Genomic DNA, 21,669 nt, shown 5'->3' on the forward strand with positions numbered 1-21,669 from the left:
ACAGACAGACAGACAGACAGACAGACAGACAGACAGACAGACAGACAGTAACACCGACAGAGAGACCGACAGACAGACAGAGAGACAGACAGACAGACAGACAGACAGACAGACAGACAGACAGACAGACAGACAGACAGACAGACAGACAGACAGTAACACCGACAGAGAGACCGACAGACAGACAGAGAGACCGACAGACAGACAGACAGACAGACAGACAGACAGACAGACAGACAGACAGACAGACAGACAGACAGACAGACAGACAGACAGACAGACAGAGAGGGGAACAAAAGAGAGTGAGAGGGTCTGAGTGAATCAGGTCAATATACATGGGTGAGTCGTTGTGTGATTGTGTCTTCATAATAAACACATGCATGTGTGCGTGGGTGAATGAACAACACACATTGTGTGTGTATGTGTGTGTGCATAAGCAGGGCTAAGTTGAGCTGTTTCACCTGCCAGTGAGTGCAGTGGCACAGGGTGGCTCTATGCATAATACTTCAAACACAGTAAAGCTCCCAGTAACAAGCATGTCAAGCTGCTATCAAAGCCCCAAGCGCTGCACACTAAATATATCAATACTGTTTACCCTTTCTCCCTCTCTCACACAATCTCTCTCCCTCCTTTCCCTCTCTCTCTTTCTCTGTCTCCTCTCTCTGTCATGTTCTCTCCTCTCTGCTATCTGTCTCCTTCCCCAATTCCTGACATCCTCTCTCTTTCCCTTACCCCCTCCATCATTCTCCTTTTCTCTCTCACCCATCTGTTCTCCCTCTTCACCACAGCCACCCCTCCCTCCTCACCCTCTTTCTCTCTCTCTGAGTGAGTTGACCTTTTGCTGATAGTGTTAAATTGGTATCCCCTGTCTCCACCTCTCTCTCCCTATGACACACAGTCCTACTCACTGTGAGAAGCGAGGGACATGACAGGTTGTACTTACGTTGTCACCAGGTTGCAGAGGGGTTAAGACACTTGTCACACCCTGAGATTCCATAAAGGTGGTTACAAAATGCTCTGTCAGAAAAAACAGTTTTTTCCCCCACTGTAACACTACAGGTTCTGGAGGCAGAGTATCCACTTATAGTGCCACGGACATACGTCTAGTGGTGCTTTTCCACACAGTTGATCCTATTGACTAACTGACATTGGTTATAGCCCAACTCATTGATCTCCCTCATATACACTGAACAAAAATATATACGGAACATGCAACAATTTCAAAGAGTTATCAGTCAATGGAAATACATTCATTAGGCCCTAATCTATGGATTTCACATGACTGGGAATACAGATATGCATCTGTTGGTCACAGATACTTATAACAAATATAAAATATTAGGGTTGTGGATTGTAAAACCAGTCAGTATCTGGTGTGACCACCATTTGCCTCATGCAGCGCGACACATCTCCTTCACATAGAGTGGATCAGACTGTTGATTGTGGCCTGTGGAATGTCATCCCACTCCTCTTCAATGGTTGTGCGAAGTTGCTGGATATTGGTGGGAACTGGAAGTCGCTGTCGTACACGTCCATCCAGAGCATTCCAAACATGCTCAATGGGTGATATGTCTGGTGAGTATGCAGGCCATGGAAGGACTGGGACATTTTCAGCTTCCAGGAAGTGTGTACAGATCCTTGCAACAGTGGGCAGTGCATTAACATGCTGAAACATGAGGTGGGGGGGGTGAATGGCACAACAATGGGCCTCAGGATCTCGTCACGGTATCTCTGCACATTCAAATTGCCATTAATAAAATATAACTGTGTTTGCTGTCCGTAGCTAATGCCTGTCCATACCATAACTCCACCGCCACCATGGGGCACTCTGTTCACAACGTTGACATGAGGAAACCACTCGCCCACACAATGCCATACACACTGTCTGCCAACTGCCTGGTACAGTTCAAACCTGGATTCACCCGTGAAGAGCACACTTCTCCAGCATGCCAGTGGCCATCAAACGTGAGCATTTTCCCATTGAATTCGATTACGATGCTGATCTGCAGTCTGGTCAAGACCCTGGTGAGGATGACGAGCACGCAGATGAGCTTCCCTGAGACGATTTCTGACAGGTTGTGCAGAAATTATTTGGTTGTGCAAACCCACAGTTTCATCAGTTGTCCGGGTGGCTGGTCTCAGACAATTCTGCAGGTGATGAAGCTAGATGTGGAGGTCCTGGGCTGGCGTGGTTACATGTGGTCTACGGCTGTGAAGCCGGCTGGACGTACTGGCAAATTCTCTAAAACGACATTGGAGGTGGCTTATGGTAGAGAAATAAACATTAAATTGTCTGGCAATAGCTCTGGTGGACATTCCTGCAGTCAACATGCCAATTGCACACTCCCTCAAAATTTGTGTTGTCTGACAAAACTTGTATTGACCCCAGCACAAGGTGCACCTGTGTAATGATCATGCTGTTTAATCAGCTTCTTGACATGCCACACCAGTCAGGTGGATGGATTAGTTGGCAAAGGATACATGATCACTAACAGGGATGTAAACAAATGTGTGCACATTTGAGCTAAATAATATATTTGTGCATATGGAAAATGTTTGGGATCTTTTATTTCAGCTCATGAAACATGGGACCAACCCCTGACTTGCCTAGTTAAATAATGACTATACACACGCACACATACACAGACACTATGACTGAGTTCATCAGGAAGGAAATGTTGTTCCCACTGTGACTATTAAACCTCCCCAAACCAGAAATTGTGGATAGACGGCAGCATTTGCGCAAAACAGAAACACCGCATTTAAATATGGCAAGGTGACTGGGAATATGGTGGTCAACTACAAACAATGTAGTTATTCCTTCCGTAAGCCAATCAAACAGGCAAAACGTCAGAGACAAAGTGGAGTCACAATTCAACGGCTCAGACACGAGACGTATGTGGCTGAATCTATAGTCAATCTCGGACTATAAAGGGAAAACCAGCTGCATCACGGACACCGACGTCTTGCTCCCGGACAAGCTAAACACCTTCTTCGCCTACTTTGAGGATAACACGGTACCACCGACGCGGCCCGACGTGAGTAAGACATTTAAGTGTGTTAACCCTCGCAAGGTTGCCGGCCCACATATCATCCCTAACCGTGTCCTCAGAGCATGTGCAGACCAGCTGGCTGGAGTATTTACGGACATATTCACTCTCTTCCTATTCCAGTCTGATGTACCCACTTGCTTCAAGATGTCCACCATTGGTCCTGTAACCAAGAAAGCAAAGGTAACTGAACTAAATGACTATCGCGTGCGTGTGTGTGTTTGTGTGTGTGTGTGTGTGTGTGCGTGTGCGTGCGTGTGCGGGTGTGTGTGTGTGTCTGTGTGTGAACAAAAGCTCAATATCTGAGTCCTCTCCTGCTCTCTTCTTAACTTAGTAACTGATTTATAACACACACATACATTTCCAAAACTAGATACTCCTTGTCTGATGAGACATAATAGAATAGCTAATGAATGCTTCAGATATTCAATACAATTATACAGTATATATTACCACCAATGCATTGTGGGTGGATACAGTGATAACACCAAGGTCACCTTCAGTAGTGAACTGCCATGCTAAGTTTAGCCTAGCTAGCATCATCTCCTGGTGTTGCATTACCTAAACAGGAACAATGGGGCTAGCTAAATTATAGCTTGGCACTATGCATTATGTTTCATCATATACTACACTAGTTATGGATTAGTTTAAACTCTAAATATAGCATTGTGGTAGCTACCAATGTAGAGGTTCAATGTAGGATGCAAGTCAGCATTCAGATTTATGTTAGCTTCTAGCATCATGCTCTTCACATCAAGCTAGCAACAACAGCTAATAATCTGCTGATCTTACATTCTGGAGGTAATCTTGTGGGTAGTAAACACATGTTAAGTGAGCAGAGTGGATTAAGGTAATGTTAATGTGTGTGTGTGTGTGTGTGTGTGTGTGTGTGTGTGTGTGTGTGTGTGTGTGTGTGTGTGTGTGTGTGTGTGTGTGTGTGTGTGTGTGTGTGTGTGTGTGTGTCTGTGTGTTTTCTGGGATACGGAAAGCTACTGAAAGTGTCTCGGTTCCACACGGTAAATCTGGGAGAATGACTCTGGATGGATGGCTATGGGTGAACTGTAGATTCCATCATCAATGTTTCATAATGGAAAATCAAATATGCAACACACATCACCTAGCGGAAGATGGAGGGGGAGAGAGAGAGAGAGAGAGAGAGAGAGAGAGAGAGAGAGAGAGAGAGAGAGAGAGAGAGAGAGAGAGCAGAGTCAAGGATGAGAAAAGAGAAATAGTGAAGGAGAGTATATGGAGGGAGCGAGGGAGAGGGACAGACATACAATGAAAGAAAAGAGGAAGGGAGTGAGACAGTAACAGGGAGGGAGGGAGACAGTAACAGGGAGGGAGGGAGACAGTAACAGGGAGGGAGGGAGTCAGTAACAGGGAGGGAGGGAGACAGTAACAGGGAGGGAGGGAGTCAGTAACAGGGAGGGAGGGAGACAGTAACAGGGAGGGAGGGAGTCAGTAACAGGGAGGGAGGGAGACAGTAACAGGGAGGGAGGGAGTCAGTAACAGGGAGGGAGGGAGTCAGTAACAGGGAGGGAGGGAGTCAGTAACAGGGAGGGAGGGAGACAGTAACAGGGAGGGAGACAGTAACAGGGAGGGAGGGAGTCAGTAACAGGGAGGGAGGGAGACAGTAACAGGGAGGGAGGGAGTCAGTAACAGGGAGGGAGGGAGACAGTAACAGGGAGGGAGGGAGTCAGTAACAGGGAGGGAGGGAGACAGTAACAGGGAGGGAGGGAGTCAGTAACAGGGAGGGAGGGAGACAGTAACAGGGAGGGAGGGAGTCAGTAACAGGGAGGGAGGAGACAGTAACAGGGAGGGAGTCAGTAACAGGGAGGGAGTCAGTAACAGGGAGGGAGGGAGACAGTAACAGGGAGGGAGGGAGACAGTAACAGGGAGGGAGTCAGTAACAGGGAGGGAGTCAGTAACAGGGAGGGAGGGAGACAGTAACAGGGAGGGAGGGAGTCAGTAACAGGGAGGGAGTCAGTAACAGGGAGGGAGGGAGACAGTAACAGGGAGGGAGGGAGACAGTAACAGGGAGGGAGGGAGTCAGTAACAGGGAGGGAGGGAGACAGTAACAGGGAGGAAGGGAGGCAATAACAGGGAGGGAGGGAGACAGTAACAGGGAGGGAGGGAGGCAGTAAACAGGGAGGGAGGGAGACAAGGAGAGGGAGACAAGGAGAGGGAGGGAGACAGATAGAGGGATGGAGACAAGGAGAGGGAGGGAGACCGTGAAAGGGAGGGACAGTAAGAGGGAGTGAGACAGTGAAAAGGGGGGAGGCAGTGAGAGGGATGGTGACAAGGAGAGGGAGGGAGGGACACAGTGAGAGTTAGGGAGATAGTAAGAGGGAAGGAGACGGTTAGAGGGATGGAAACAAGGAAAGGGAGGGAGACAAGGAATGGGCGCCGGAGAAGATGGCGCCGAAGAAGACGGCAACCAATTGTGTTTTTTTGTTCATATTGGCATTGTTTGTAACTTTTGTTTTTACTTATTTTGTACATAATGTTGCCGCTACCATCTCTCATGACCGAAAATAACTTCTAGACATCAGGACTGAGATTACTCACCACGGACTTTCACGACTCTGACGAGTCCGAGGCGAAGGATACACTGAACAGGAACAGGCCCCGATCCCCGTTATCTGAGAAGTCATAGGCGATCGAATAAACCCACACTTCCCTCCATGCTGCTAGCAAACGCGCAATCTTTAGACAATAAAATCGACGAGTTACGAGGAAGATCAAACTACCAACGGGACATTAAAAACTAACATCTTATGCTTCCCGGAGTCGTGGCTGAACGATGACAACATCAACATACAACTGGCTGGTTTTATGATGTACCGGCATTATAGAACAGCAACATCTGTTAAGACAAGGGGCGGTAGTCTATGTATTTTTGTAAACAACAGCTGGTGCACGATATGTAATGAAGTCTTGAGCTATTGCTCGCCTGAGGTAGAGTATCTCATGATAAGCTGTATACCACACTACCTACCAAGAGAGTCTTCATCTGTATTTTTTGAAGCTGTTTATACATACCACCACAGTCAGAGGTTGGCACTAAGATGGCATTGAATGAGCTGTATTCCGCCATAAGCAAACAAGACAACGCTCACCAAGAGGCGGCGCTCCTAGTAGCCGGGGACTAATGCAGGGAAACTTAAATTCGTTTTACCAAATTTCTATCAGCCTGTTAAATGTGCAACCAGAGGGACAATAACTCTGGACCAGCTTTACCCCACACACAGAGACACATACAAAGCTCTCCCTCGCCCTCCATTTGGCAAATCTGACCATAATTCTATCTTCCTGATTCTTGCTCACAAGCAAAAATGAAAGCAGGAAACAGCAGAGACTAGATCAATAAAAAAGTGGTCAGATGAAACAGATGCTAAGCCACAGGACTGTTTGTTATTCTGCGGATTCTTCCGGATTCTTCCGATGGCATTGAGGAGTACACCACATCAGTCAATGGCTTCATCAATAAGTGCATTGATGACGTCGTCCTCACAGTGACCGTACTTACATACCCCAACTAGAAGCCATGAATTACAGGCAGCATCCGCACTGAGCTAAACGCTAGAGCTGCCGCTTTCAAGGAGCGGGACTCTAACCCGGAAGCTTATAAAAAATCCTGCTATGCCCTGTGACAAACCATCAAACAGGCAAAGAGTCAATACAGGACTAAGATTGAATCATACTACACCGGCTCTGACGCTGGTCGGATGTGGCAGGGATTGCAAACCATTACAGACTATAAAGGGAAGCCCAGCCACGAGCTGCCCAGTGACATGAGCCTACCAGATGAGTTAAACTACTCTATGCTCGCTTCGAGGCAAATAACACTGAAACATGCATGAGAGCACCAACTGTTTCGGAAGACTATGTGATCATGCTCTCTGCAGCCGATGTGAGTAAGACCTTTAAACAGGTCAACATTCACAAGGCTGCAGGGCCAGACAGATTACCAGGACGTGTACTGCGAGCATGAGCTGACCAACTGGCAAGTGTCTTCACTGATATTTTCAACCTCTCCCTGTCCGAGTCTGTAATACCAACATGTTTTAAGCAGACCACCATAGTCCCTGTGCCCAGAAACACTAAGGTAACCTGCCTAAATGACTACCGACCCGTAGCACTCACGTCTGTAGCCATGAAGTGCTTTGAAAGGCTGGTCATGGCTCACATCAACACCATCATCCCACAAACCCTAGACCCACTCCAATTTGCATACCGCCCCAACAGATCCACAGATGATGCCATCTCTATTGCACTCCACACTGCCCTTTCCCACCTGGACAAAAGGAACACCTATGTCAGAATGCTATTAATTTACTTCAACACCGTAGTGCCCTCAAAGCTCATCAATAAACAAAGTGCGTGCTCAGTCCCCTCCTGTACTCCCTGTGCACTCATGACTGCACATTCAGGCATGACTCCAACACCATCATTACATTTGTTGATGACACAACAGTGGTAGGCCTGATCACCGACAACGACGAGACAGCCTATAGAGAGGAGGTCAGAAACCTGGCCGAGGTGACAGGACAACAGCCTCTCACTCAACGTGATCAAGACAAAGGAGATGATTGTGGACTACAGGAAAAAGAGAACCGAACACACCCCCATTCTCATCGACGGGGTTGCAGTGGAGCGGGTCGAGAATTTCAAGTTCCTTGGTGTCCACATCACCAACAAACTAACAAGCACAAAAAGCACAACAAAGCCAAGCACACCAAAGATAGTCGTGAAGAGGGCACAACAAAACATATTCCCCCTCAGGAGAGGGTGGCATGGGTCCTCAGATCCTCAAAAGGTTCTACAGCCGCACCATACCAGGCAGTGATGCAACCTGTGATGCAACCTGCAAGGCACTAAAGTGGGTAGTGCATACGGCCCGGTACATCACTGGGGCCAAGCTTCCTGTCATCCAGGACCTTTATACCAGGCGGTGTCAGAGGAAGGCCCTCCAGCCACCCTAGTCTTAGACTGTTCTCTATGCCACCGCACGGCATAAGACTCCTGAACATCTAGTCAAATGGCTACCCAGACTATTTGCAGTATCCCCACCCCCTCTTTACACCACTGCTACCCTCTGTTGTCATCAATGCATTGTCACTTTAATAACTCTACCTACATGTACATACTACCTCCCCTGCACAATGACTCTGTACCGATACCCCCCTGTGTTTAGTCTCGCTATTGTTATTTTATTGCTGCTCTTTAATTACTTGTTACTTTTATCTCTTATTCTTTCTGTAGTCTATTCTATCTGTCTTTTTTTGAAAGAGAGACAAGGAGAGGGAGGGAAAGAGAAAGTGGGAGGGAGGGAGGCATGCATTGAGAGGGAGACAAGGAGAGGGAGGGAAGGAGAACGTGGGAGGGAGGGAGGCAGGCAGGCATTGAGAGGGAGACAAGGAGAGGGAGGGAGGGAGGTGGGTTAGGGTCAGAAGAGAGGGTGTGGTTAGGGTCAGAAGAGAGGGTGTGGTTAGGGTCAGAAGAGAGGCTGTGGTTAGTGTCAGAAGAGAGGGTGTGGTTAGGGTCAGAAGAGAGGGTGTGTTTAGGGTCAGGGATTCTTCCCTAAACTAAAGATAAATATAGCTGGCTCCAATTAGCTGTCACAGCTGACAAGTAGACTGTGTGTGATTAATATTTTCAGTCTCTCACTCCATCCCTTTCTATCTTTTCCTTCTCAAACACCCACTCACTTTCTCTTCATCATCTCTCTCCACTCGCCTCCGCATCTCTTTAGCATGCGTGCGTGCGTGTGTGTGTGTGTGTGTGTGTGTGTGTGTGTGTGTGTGTGTGTGTGTGTGTGTGTGTGCGTGCGTGCGTGCGTGTGTGTGTGTGTGCGTGTGTCCAAGTGGATGTTCCTGGTTCTCAGATGTTCTGCTGCCATTTCTCTGAGGCTGTGTTTCATCCTGTCAGGGCTCTAAATTGGGATCTGCTGCCTCTTGGCTACACACATCTTATCAGTCTGATGCTCCGACACACACACCACGGTTTGTGCCAAAAATAGCTATTATTTTGAGGCACGCCTCCCATTCGCCATTGATGTGCAGCATAGGCGTGTCACACAGCACTTTGTAAGGTGAGCTGAGGGCAGTATGTATTTTGAAAGCTGATACGTAATGTTTTTAAACCTGAACATTTTACTTCATATTATTAGGCATGTCTTACCTTGCTTCAAAGTAGCCTAGCCAAAATCATACCATTGAAATGTAGAGGTCATTATTTTATAAAGACTTCCTCATATGCCATTGAAACCAGCATTTCTCTCCTGTTCTATTGGTTTTCATATCAACTTTCCATGTTGTTCAGAAGCCAAAGGAACAATCTTAGTCATATTAGCAAGAAATCCTAGAAGTTGCATGTTTAGATTTCCCCTCTTTCTACGTCTCAGAGATTTGAATCTCTGTCACATGTGGAACTGCTCAGATCAGGTGGGCTGTTGAGAATGGTGTTTCCAGTGTTGTGTTCCACACCACCTAAAGCCAGACCGAGTCAAGACCAAGACCGGAGCAAATTGAGTCCGAGTCAAGACCAAGACAAGATTGAGGGGGAGACCGAGTCAAGACCAAGACAAGATTGGGGGGGAGACCGAGTCAAGACCAAGACAAGATTGAGGGGGAGACCGAGTCAAGACCAAGACAAGATTGGGGGGGAGACCGAGTCAAGACCAAGACAAGATTGGGGGGGAGACCGAGTCAAGACCAAGACAAGATTGGGGGGGAGACCGAGTCAAGACCAAGACAAGATTGGGGGGGAGACCGAGTCAAGACCAAGACAAGATTGGGGGGAGACCGAGTCAAGACCAAGACAAGATTGGGGGAGACCGAGTCAAGACCAAGACAAGATTGGGGGAGACCGAGTCAAGACCAAGACAAGATTGGGGGGGAGACCGAGTCTTGACCAAGACAAGATTGGGGGGGAGACCGAGTCAAGACCAAGACAAGATTGGGGGAGACCGAGTCAAGACCAAGACAAGATTGGGAGGATGACCGAGTCAAGACCAAGATGACCGAGTCAAGACCAAGACAAGATTGGGGGGGACCGAGTCAAGACCGAGACCAGAGGCGGGCCGAGACCGAGTCAAGACCGAGACCAGAGGGGGGCCGAGACCGAGTCAAGACCGAGACCAGGGGGGGACAGGGGGTCATAGACCCGAATCCAATTTAAGACCATGATTGTAATTTTGGCAAATCACCACCATCACCACTTCACTGCTCCACACTGGGGCCCCACAAGGGTGCATGCTCAGTCCCCTCCTGTACTCCCTGTTCACCCATGACTGTGTGGCCACACGACTCCAAATCAATCATCAAGTTTGCAGACAACACAACAGTGGTAGGCTTGATTACCAAGAACGACTAGACAGCCTACAGGGAGGAGGTGAGGGCCCTCGGAGTGTGGTGTCAGGAAAACAACTTCTCACTCAACATCAACAAAACAAAGGAGATGATTGTGGACTTCAGGAAACAGCAGAGGGAGCACCCACCTATCCACATCGATGGGACCACAGTGGAGAAGGTGGAAAGTTTTAAGTTCCTCGGCGTACACATCACGGACAAACTAAAATGGTCCACCCACACAAACAGTGTGGTGAAGAAGGCGTAACAGCGCCTCTTCAACCTCAGGAGGCTGAAGAAATTTGTCTTCTCACCTAAAACCCACCCAAACTTTTACAGATGAACAATTGACAGCATCACGTAGGGCTGTATCACCGCCTGGTTCATCACCTGCACCGCCCTCAACAGTAAGGCTCTCCAGAGGGTAGTGAGGTCTGTACAACACATCACTGGGGACAAACTACCTGCCCTCCATGTCACAGGAAGGCCAACAAGATCATCAAGGACAACAACCACCTGAGCCACTGCCTGTTCACACAGCTACCATCCAGAATGCGAGGTCAGTACAGGTGCAAAGCTGGGACCGAGAGACTGAAAACAGGTTCTATCTCAAGGCCATCAGACTGTTAGACAGTCATCACTAACACAGAGAGGCTTTAATACATGGATCACTAGTCACTTTAATAATGTTTACATATACAGTAATGTATACCATCGATTGCATCTTGCCTATGCCACTCTGTCATTGCTCATCCATATATTTATATGTATATATTCTTATTCCATTCCTTTACTTAGATATGTGCAAATTAGGTCGTTGTGGAATTGTTAGATTACTTGTTAGATATTTCTGCACTGTTGGAACTAGAAGCACAAGCATTTCGCTATACTCTCAATAACATCTGTTAACCATGTGTATGTGACCAAGACATTTGATTTGATTTGAAACCTTTCAATACCTGGTTTGCATACCCATTGTGGCCTTAGTTAGCATTTACTGGTAGATATTGTAAGTTGAAACGTCTTCACATCCCTACTGGCTACCGATGTCATTCTTCTGTGAGCTGCTCCATGTGAAAACCAGTTCAGAGCTGCACTCTTGCTGCCTGCAGATGATGTTCCTCTGAAACTAGGCAGTGTGCAGCGTGCATATCAACATATTTCAGGTACTTTGCGATTGAGGCTACTTGTGCATGATTTCTCTATTGTACTATATAATTGATCAATCGAATACCTCCACTACACTACTTTGATATGCAACAGTAGGGATAAAGAAGTGAGTATAAGCAATGCCCACTGAAGAAAAAGTAGATATATGGTTTATACCTGCATATAGCCTCCACTACTGGCCCTTTGTGTTCTACAGAAAGTGACCTCTCCTACATGAGTGTCTGGTATTACAGTTGCTGTCCTTTCAGAATCACAATCCTGTCACACACTGAAGGCCTACATCCATTAAACTGTTCCCCACTGCTCTAACATGTCTATAGTAGATGTTAGTGGCTGCTAAGATACTGTATTCGTGTTTCAAGAATATTCGGCCTGGCGAAGTGGTTTTATGCACTGATTGAATTGAAGCTGATAATTGTGAGTTTTTTACTCTGGTGAACTCGGCTGGTCTCTGGAAATAATGTTGAGTCCTCACTGGCCGAGACCAAGTCAAAACCCAATACAAATGTATCCAACACCGAGACAAGACCGGTCTCGAGTACTATAACACTGGTGTTTTCCTTGGTGAGCTGTTTAGAATGGTGTTGTCTCTGGTGAGCTGTTTAGAATGGTGTTTTCTCTGGTGAGCCGTTTAGAATGGTGTTTACTCTGGTGAGCTGTTTACAACAGTGTTTTCCTTGGTGAGCTGTTTAGAATGGTGTTGTCTCTGGTGAGCTGTTTAGAATGGTGTTGTCTCTGGTGAGCTGTTTAGAATGGTGTTGTCTCTGGTGAGCTGTTTAGAATGGTGTTGTCTCTGGTGAGCTGTATAGAATGGTGTTGTCTCTGGTGAGCTGTATAGAATGGTGTTGTCTCTGGTGAGCTGTATAGAATGGTGTTGTCTCTGGTGAGCTGTATAGAATGGTGTTGTCTGGTGAGCTGTATAGAATGGTGTTGTCTCTGGTGAGCTGTTTAGAATGGTGTTGTCTCTGGTGAGCTGTTTAGAATGGTGTTGTCTCTGGTGAGCTGTATAGAATGGTGTTTTCTCTGGTGAGCCGTTTAGAATGGTGTTTTCTCTGGTGAGCTGTTTAGAATGGTGTTGTCTCTGGTGAGCTGTTTAGAATGGTGTTTTCTCTGGTGAGCCGTTTAGAATGGTGTTTTCTCTGGTGAGCTGTTTAGAATGGTGTTGTCTCTGGTGAGCTGTTTAGAATGGTGTTTTCTCTGGTGAGCTGTTTAGAATGGTGTTGTCTCTGGTGAGCTGTTTAGAATGGTGTTTTCTCTGGTGAGCTGTTTAGAATGGTGTTGTCTCTGGTGAGCTGTTTAGAATGGTGTTGTCTCTGGTGAGCTGTTTAGAATGGTGTTTTCTCTGGTGAGCTGTTTAGAATGGTGTTGTCTCTGGTGAGCTGTTTAGAATGGTGTTTTCCCGTAAATTGCATTTTGCAAATGTTTGAAAACTACGTTTTATTGGCTGCTTCATTACATGAGTTGCATGTTCTGTTAACAGCATTACCATAATCTAAATGTTCTGTTAACAGCATTACCATAATCTAAATGTTCTGTTAACAGCATTACCATAATCTACATGTTTTGTTACTAGCATTACCATAATCTACATGTTTTGTTACTAGCATTACCATAATCTACATGTTTTGTTACTAGCATTACCATAATCTACATGTTCAGTTAACTTGTTATGGCTGGGGGCAGTATTGAGTCGCTTGGATGAATAAGGTGCCCAGAGGTGTCCAGAGTAAACGGCCTGCTACTCAGTCCCAGTTGCTAATATATGCATATGATTATTATATTTGGATAGAAAACACTCTGAAGTTTCTAAAAATGTTTGGGTGATGTCTGTGAGTATAACAGAACTCATATGGCAGGCAAAAACCTGAGAAGAAATCCAACCAGGAAGTGGGAAATCTGAGGATGGTCATTTTTCAACTCATTCCCTATTGAAGATACAGTGGGATATTGGCCATGTTGCACTTCCTAAAGCTTCCCTTGTCTTGTTTGAAGCTTCTACTGTAAAGGAGGGGTTCATAAGGGCTTTTTGAGTCAGTGGTCTGGCAGAGTGCCACAGGCTCGTGACGCTCATTCTCATTCCATTGCTTTTCTGAAGACAAGGGAATTCTCCGGTTGATTCTATACATCGTTTGACATGTTTCTACGGACTGTAACGGAACCTTTTGACATTTCGTCTGCTCCTAGTGAACGCGCTTCGTGACTTTGGATTTGTTTACAAAACGCGCTAACAAAAGGAGCTACTTGGAGATAAATGATGGACATTATCGAGCACTTTCACTGGCTGTTGTCATATCGATCCCGTTAACGGGATTTCAGCCCTAAATTAAACAGCATTACCATAATCTACATGTGATGTCATTCTGAGCACCGCGGGTGGACACCCAAATGGGTCAATTTAAATCTTCCCAGTCACGTTGTCCAGCACCACATTTTCCTAACGGAAACCCTGAAACACACACACACACACACACACACACACACACACACACACACACACACACACACACACACACACACACACACACACACACACACACACACACACACACACACACACACACACACACGAACAGCTATGTGTGTGAATATGCTGTTTACCAGGACTACTTTTAGCAACATAAAACAGACAGACACAGACAGACACAGACACAGACAGACACACAGACAGACAGACAGACATCTGATCAGCAATCAGAAAACACAGACACACAAAGGCAGACACACATTCATATTCACACAAAGAATTCGATAGACACATACTTACAGATTAAAACCTTTAATTAAAATTGAAGCAGAGACAAAATGCGCTTCTCCCCCATACCCCAACCCCTTCCCGCCAGATGGGAGAAAACACACACACACACACTTCAAGGATACACCTTCCCCCAGCCAAGGACATGTCCTGCAGGGCCAGCCAACATCAGCAGAACCCTATTTAACCAGATGAGACACCCAAACAGCCAGAAAGACAGACACACTTACACACACACACACACACACACACACACACACACACACACACACACACACACACACACACACACACACACACACACACACACACACACACACACACACACACACACACACACTCACTAACCAGACAGACACACCTCACACACTACTACACACACTCCATACAAACCCATCACCATTGATGGTGGTATTGATGGTGAAGAACAACTGTAGCTAGCTATCTTGTAACTCAGTCTCTGTGCTCTCACACACATACACAACCATCCCCTCCCTCCACACTCTACACACACAATCTCCTCCTCCTCCACACTCTACACACACCATCTCCCCTCCCCCACACTCTACACACACCATCTCCCCTCCCCCACACTCTACATACACCATCTCCCCTCCCCCACACTCTACACACACCATTTCCCCTCCCCCACACTCTACACACACCATCTCCCCTCCCCCACACTCTACACACACCATTTCCCCTCCCCCACACTCTACACACACCATTTCCCCTCCCCCCACACTCTACACACACCATTTCCCCTCCCCCACACTCTACACACACCATCTCCCCTCCCCACACTCTACACACACCATTTCCCCTCCCCCCACACTCTACACACACCATTTCCCCTCCCCCACACTCTACACACACCATTTCCCCTCCCCCCACACTCTACACACACCATCTCCCCTCCCCCCACACTCTACACACACCATCTCCCCCCCCACACTCTACACACACCATTTCCCCTCCCCCCACACTCTACACACACCATTTCCCCTCCCCCCACACTCTACACACACCATTTCCCCTCCCCCCACACTCTACACACACCATTTCCCCTCCCCGCACACTCTACACACACCATTTCCCCTCCCCCCACACTCTACACACCATTTCCCCCTCCCCCACACTCTACACACACCATTTCCCCTCCCCCACACTCTACACACACCATTTCCCCTCCCCCACACTCTACACACACCATTTCCCCTCCCCCACACTATACACACACCATTTCCCTCCCCCTCCCCCCACACTCTACACACACCATTTCCCCCTCCCCCCACACTCTACACACACCATTTCCCCTCCCCGCACACTCTACACACACCATTTCCCCTCCCCCACACTCTACACACCATTTCCCCCTCCCCCACACTCTACACACACCATTTCCCCTCCCCCACACTCTACACACACCATTTCCCCTCCCCCACACTCTACACACACCATTTCCCCTCCCCCACACTCTACACACACCATTTCCCCTCCTCCTCCCCACACACTCTACACACACCATTTCCCCTCCCCCACACTCTACACACACCATTTCCCCTCCCCCCCCCCCACACTCTACACACACCATTTCCCCTCCCCCACACTCTACACACACCATTTCCCCTCCCCCTCCCCCCACACTCTACACACACCATTTCCCCCTCCCCCCACACTCTACACACACCATCTCCCCCTCCCCCCACCCTCTACACACACCATTTCCCCCCCCCCCACACTCTACACACACCATTTCCCCTCCCCCACACTCTACACACACCATTTCCCCTCCCCCCACACTCTACACACACCATTTCCCCCTCCCCCACACTCTACACACACCATTTCCCCCTCCCCCCACACTCTACACACACCATTTCCCCTCCCCCCTCCCCCCACACTCTACACACACCATTTCCCCCTCCCCACTCACCGGTCCTGGTATTGATGGTGAAGAAGTTCTGTGGGTTCCCACTAGCTATCCTGTAGCTCAGTCTCTCTGCTCCCCCAGTGGCATCCGGGTCCTGGGCTTTGATCTGGATGACGGACAGGTCCTTGGGGGAGTTCTCCATGACAATGGGGTGGTAGACAGGGTCAGAGGTCAGGGGGGCGTTGTCGTTGACGTCCTCTACCTGGATGTACACCTCCATGATGGCGAACTGGGGCACCACCCCGTGGTCTGTGGCATACACAGTCAGCCAATAGGAGTCCTTGGTCTCGCGGTCCAGAGTGTCTGTGGTATAGATGACACCTTGATGGGTGGAGAGAGGGATAGATCAAATTTAGACCTAGGTCGTTTAAATTCAGTATCAACATCTAGTCAACATTTATATGGACTTCTATAGGGGCGGACAGAGGTTGGTGGATGACCATTAGCTCGTTTTCATGTTTAATAGATGCTTAATAAATGCACAAAGAAAATAATTATTATAATAAGATTTTAGTTAGGCTAAACTCACAATCTCATGCCTGTAATATATTACATGCATAAAGCCAACAGTCACATAGAAAGAGCCACTAAAAGAAGTGTGGTCGACCTCCAAATATTTATTAGAAACCAGACAATCCTCTGGTGTGGTCAACCATTTAACGTTTACAACAACGCACATAAATGTGTGGTCAATGTTCCCATATTGGACCTCCTAAGACCACATTGTTTTATATACGTACACTGTTAAGTGCCTATCACATAGTAAAAGCCCAAACAAAAGCTAAGCCAATGTTCTGGTCAATCTCCAACAGCTCTGTGTGTATCAAGACCAGGCTCAATGTGTTTAACATATGATCCATCTCTACAGCCCAGGGATAGAGTGATTTATTTAACCAAAACTGATGTGATCTCTGCACTAGCCCTTAATCACTCTGTTGAGAGTGTGTGTGTGTGTGTGTGTGTGTGTGTGTGTGTGTGTGTGTGTGTGTGTGTGTGTGTGTGTGTGTGTGTGTGTGTGTGTGTGTGTGTGTGTGTGTGTGTGTGTGTGTGTGTGTCTAAGTGGCCGATTTTTCCCTTCAGTAAACAAACATCCATATTCAAACCCTGGCTGTGACATAAGTGATGCTGACTGGCCCACACAGAACATTAGCGCTACACTCCGATTTAGAATGAATGCCACTCCACTGCACAACACATCGTTAGCATGGAACTCTCTGCTCCTCCATTAGATCTTGTGCATTACAACAGAGTGACTTGTGTTGTGCGATATTTACGATGAGTATAGTTAGTTCAGCTTTCAGGCATACTTGAGATTGTAAGACACACCCTAACATGATGAGACCTATTAGTGTGTACTGTGTCCAACATGGAGAGTCTATGGCACAGTTCTGGATGCTGTGTTATGTGACAACTGTTTTAAGAACCACAAGAACTCTAACGGAACACACACACACACACACACTCAGCCTTACGACCACTCAAATGCCCTTCAGTACATCCTGAGCAGAGATGTATCCTACTTTAAACACTTCACAGACACACACACAGACACAGACAGACACACACACACACACACACACACACACACACACACACACACACACACACACACACACACACACACACACACACACACACACACACACACACACACACACACACACACACACACACACACACTCATCCTTACGACCACTCAAATGCCCTTCAGTACATCCTGAGCTGAGACGTATCCTTGTAAACACTTCACAGACACACACAAACACACTCCCAAAACAAGTCTCTATGAGAGTGGACATTATTCATGCAGCGGCAGACATGGCTGTGTGGGTAGATATCCATCCATTTGACTAACTTTTATACAACACAGAGATGTTAAGATGGCTGATGTTTTACATGACCGTAACCGTGCTGTTTTGTTTGTTTTTTTGCATTGTTTGTAACTTGTTTTTTTAAACTTATTTTGTACATAATGTTGCTGCTACCGTCTCTTAGGATCGAAAATAACTTCTGGACATCAGAACTGGGATGACTCACCACAAACTGGAATAAGTATTTTCCTTTAACGAGTCTGACGAGAAAGATTTACTGCTCTCCCGGGAACAGGCCCAGATCCCTGTCATTTCCGTGAAGAAAAGACGGAGGAAAAGAGGATGCAGATCGGGCCTTTTGAGAATCCGTAGTTGAGCGAGTCAACTCCCACTGCCATCAATTATCCACCATGCAATCATTGGAAAATAAAAGTGATGACCTACGATTACAATTATCCTACCAATGGGACATTAAGAAATGTAATATCTTATGTTTCACCGAGTCGTGGCTGAACAACGACACAGATCATATAGGACTGGAGGGATTTTCAATGCACCGGCAGAACAGAGAAGCTACGTCTGGTAAGACGAGGGGTGGGGGTGTGTGTTATCTTGTCAACAACAGCTGGTGTGTGATGTCTAATATTAAAGAAGTCTCAAGGTATTGTTCGCCTGAGGTAGAGTACCTTATGATAAGCTTTAAACCACACTATCTACCAAGAGAGTTCTCATCTATATTATTCAAAGCTGTCTATTTACCACCACAGACCAATGCTGGCACTAAGACCACACTCAACCAACTCTATAAGAACATAAGCAAACAAGAAAATGCTCACCCAGAAGCGGCGCTCCTAGTGGTCGGGGACTTTAATGCAGGCAAATTTAAATCAGTTTTACCAAATCTTTACCAGCATGTCACATGTGCAACCAGGAGGAACAAAATCTAGACCACCTAAAGCAAAAAGAACCAATGACTCACTCAATATGGAAGTGGTAAGATGACACGGATGCTACGCTACAGGACTGTTTTGCAGCACAGACTGGAATATGTTCCAGGATTCATCTAATGGTATTGAGGAGTATACCACCTCACTCATCGGCTTCATCAATAAGTGCATCGATGACGTCGTTCCCACAGTGACCGTACGTACAAATCCCAACCAGAAGCCATGGATTACAAGCAATATCCGCATCGAGCTAAAGGCTACAGCTGCTGCTTTCAAGGAGCAGGACACTAATCCGGACGCCTATAAGAAATCCCGCTATGCCCTCAGACGAACCAACAAACAAGCAAAGCGTCAATACAGGATTAAGATTGAATCCTACTACACCAGCTCTGACGCTCGTAGGATGAGGCAGGGCTTGAAAACTATTACAGACTAAAAGGGAAACACAGACGCGAGCTGCCCAGTGACGTGAGCCTACCTAGCTAAATGCCTTTTATGCTCGCTTCGAGGCAAGCAACACTGAAGCATACATGAGAGCACCAGCTGTTCTGGATGACTGTGTGATAACGCTCTCGGTAGCATGCGCGGACCAACTGGCAAGTGTCTTCACTGACATTTTCAACCTTTCCCTGACTGAGTCTGTAATACCTGCATGTTTCAAGCAGACCACCATAGTCCCTGTGCCCAAAGAAGCGAAGGTAACTTATCTAAATGAGTACCACCCCGTAGCACTCACGTCAGTAGCCATGCAGAGCTTTGAAAGGATGGTCATGGCTCACATCAACAGCATCCTCCCAGACATCCTAGACCCATTCCAATTTGCATACCGCTCCAATAGATCCACAGATAACGCAATCTCAATCGCACTCCATACTGCCCTTTCCCACCTGGACAAAAGGAACACCTATGTGAGAATGCTGTTCATTGACTACAGCTCAGCGTTCAACCCCAGAGTGCCCACAAAGCTCATCACTGAGCTAAGGACCATGGTACTAAACACCTCCCTCTGCAACTGGATCCTGGACTTCCTGATGGGCTGCCCCCAGGTGGAAAGGGTAGGCAACAACACATATGCCACGCTAATCCTCAACCCTGGGGCCCCTCAGGGGTGTGTACTTAGTCCTGTCCTGTACTCCCTGTTCACCCACAACTTCGTGGCCAAACACAACTCCAACACCATCATTAAGTTTGCTAAAGACACAATAGTGGTAGGCCTGATCACCAACAATGATGAGACAGCCTATAGAGAGGAGGTCAGAGAATTGGCAGTGTGGTGACAGGACAACAAACTTTCCCTCAATGCGAGCAGGAGCTGATCGTGGACGACAGGAAAAGGCCGACTGAACAGGCTCCCCATTAATATCAACGGGGCTGTAGTGGAGCGGGTCGAGAGTTTCAAGTTCCTTGGTGTCCACATCACCAACGGTCTATCATGGTCAAAACACACCAAGACAGTCCTCCTCAGGAGATTGAAAATATTTGGCATAGGTCCCCAGATTCTCAAAAAGATCTACAGCTGCCCCAGCTGGTTGCTTCGCCGCCTGGTATGGCAACTGCTCGGCATTTGACCGTAAGACGCTACAGAGGGTAGTGCATACGGCCCAGTACATCACTGAGGACAAACTTCCTGCAATCCAGGACCTACACAATAGGCGGTGTCAGAGGAAAGCCCATAAAATTGTCAGACTCCAGTCACCCAAGTCATAAGACTGTTTTCTATGCTGCCGCACGGCAAGCGGTACCAGAGCACCAAGTTGAGGACCAAAAGGCTCCTTAATAACAGCTTCTACCCCCAAGCCATAAGACTGTTTTCTATGCTGCCGCACGGCAAGCGGTACCGGAGCACCAAGTCGAGGACCAAAAGGCTCCTTAATAACAGCTTCTACCCCCAAGCCATAAGACTGTTTTCTATGCTGCCGCACGGCAAGCGGTACCGGAGCACCAAGTCGAGGACCAAAAGGCTCCTTAATAACAGCTTCTACCCCCAAGCCATAAGACTGTTTTCTATGCTGCCGCACGGCAAGCGGTACCGGAGCACCAAGTCGAGGACCAAAAGGCTCCTTAATAACAGCTTCTACCCCCAAGCCATAAGACTGCTGGACAATTAATGAAATGGCCACCGGACTATTTACATTGACACCCCCCCATCCATTTGTTTTGTACACTGCTGCTACTCACTGTTTATTATCTATGCATAGTCACTTCACCTCTACCTACATGTACAAATGACCTCTAACCTGTACCCCCTCACACTGACGGGTATCCCCTGTATAAAGCCTTGTTACTGTTATGTTATTATGTTACTTTTTGCTATTTTTTACTTTTGTTTATTTGGTAAACATTTTCTTAACTCTTCTTGAACTGCACTGTTGGTTAAGAGAGAGAGAGAGAGACAGAGCGAGAGAGGTAGAGAGAGCTAGAGAAAGAGAGAGAGAGAAAAAGCGAGATAAAGAGAGAGAAAGAAAGAAAGAAAGAGAGGGTGAGAAAGAGAGATAGAGAGAAAGAGGGATAGAGAGACAGAAAGAGAAAGAGAAAGAGGGAAAGAGAGAGAGAGAGAAATATTTTTTCTTGTTTCTGTTTTTGACTGCTGACCTAGATAAGTCATAGCTGGAGTCCCTCTGACAGCATCAACACACACACATACCCAGGGGTTA

General features: G+C 47.1%; 1 protein-coding gene across 1 annotated transcript in view; it reads right to left on the bottom strand.

Annotated features, from left to right (window-relative positions):
- The window catches only part of LOC118394548 (protocadherin Fat 3-like), a 364,429-nt gene that overhangs the window by 141,276 nt on the left and 201,484 nt on the right, over positions 1-21,669 (bottom strand). Inside the window, exon 3 of the mRNA XM_052492922.1 lies at positions 16,261-16,578. Within this exon, the coding sequence (XP_052348882.1) occupies positions 16,261-16,578 (318 nt within the window). The remainder of the gene's footprint in view (positions 1-16,260; positions 16,579-21,669) is intronic.

The sequence above is a fragment of the Oncorhynchus keta genome, chromosome 1 (genome assembly GCF_023373465.1).
Source record: "Oncorhynchus keta strain PuntledgeMale-10-30-2019 chromosome 1, Oket_V2, whole genome shotgun sequence".
Classification (NCBI taxonomy): Eukaryota; Metazoa; Chordata; class Actinopteri; order Salmoniformes; family Salmonidae; genus Oncorhynchus; species Oncorhynchus keta.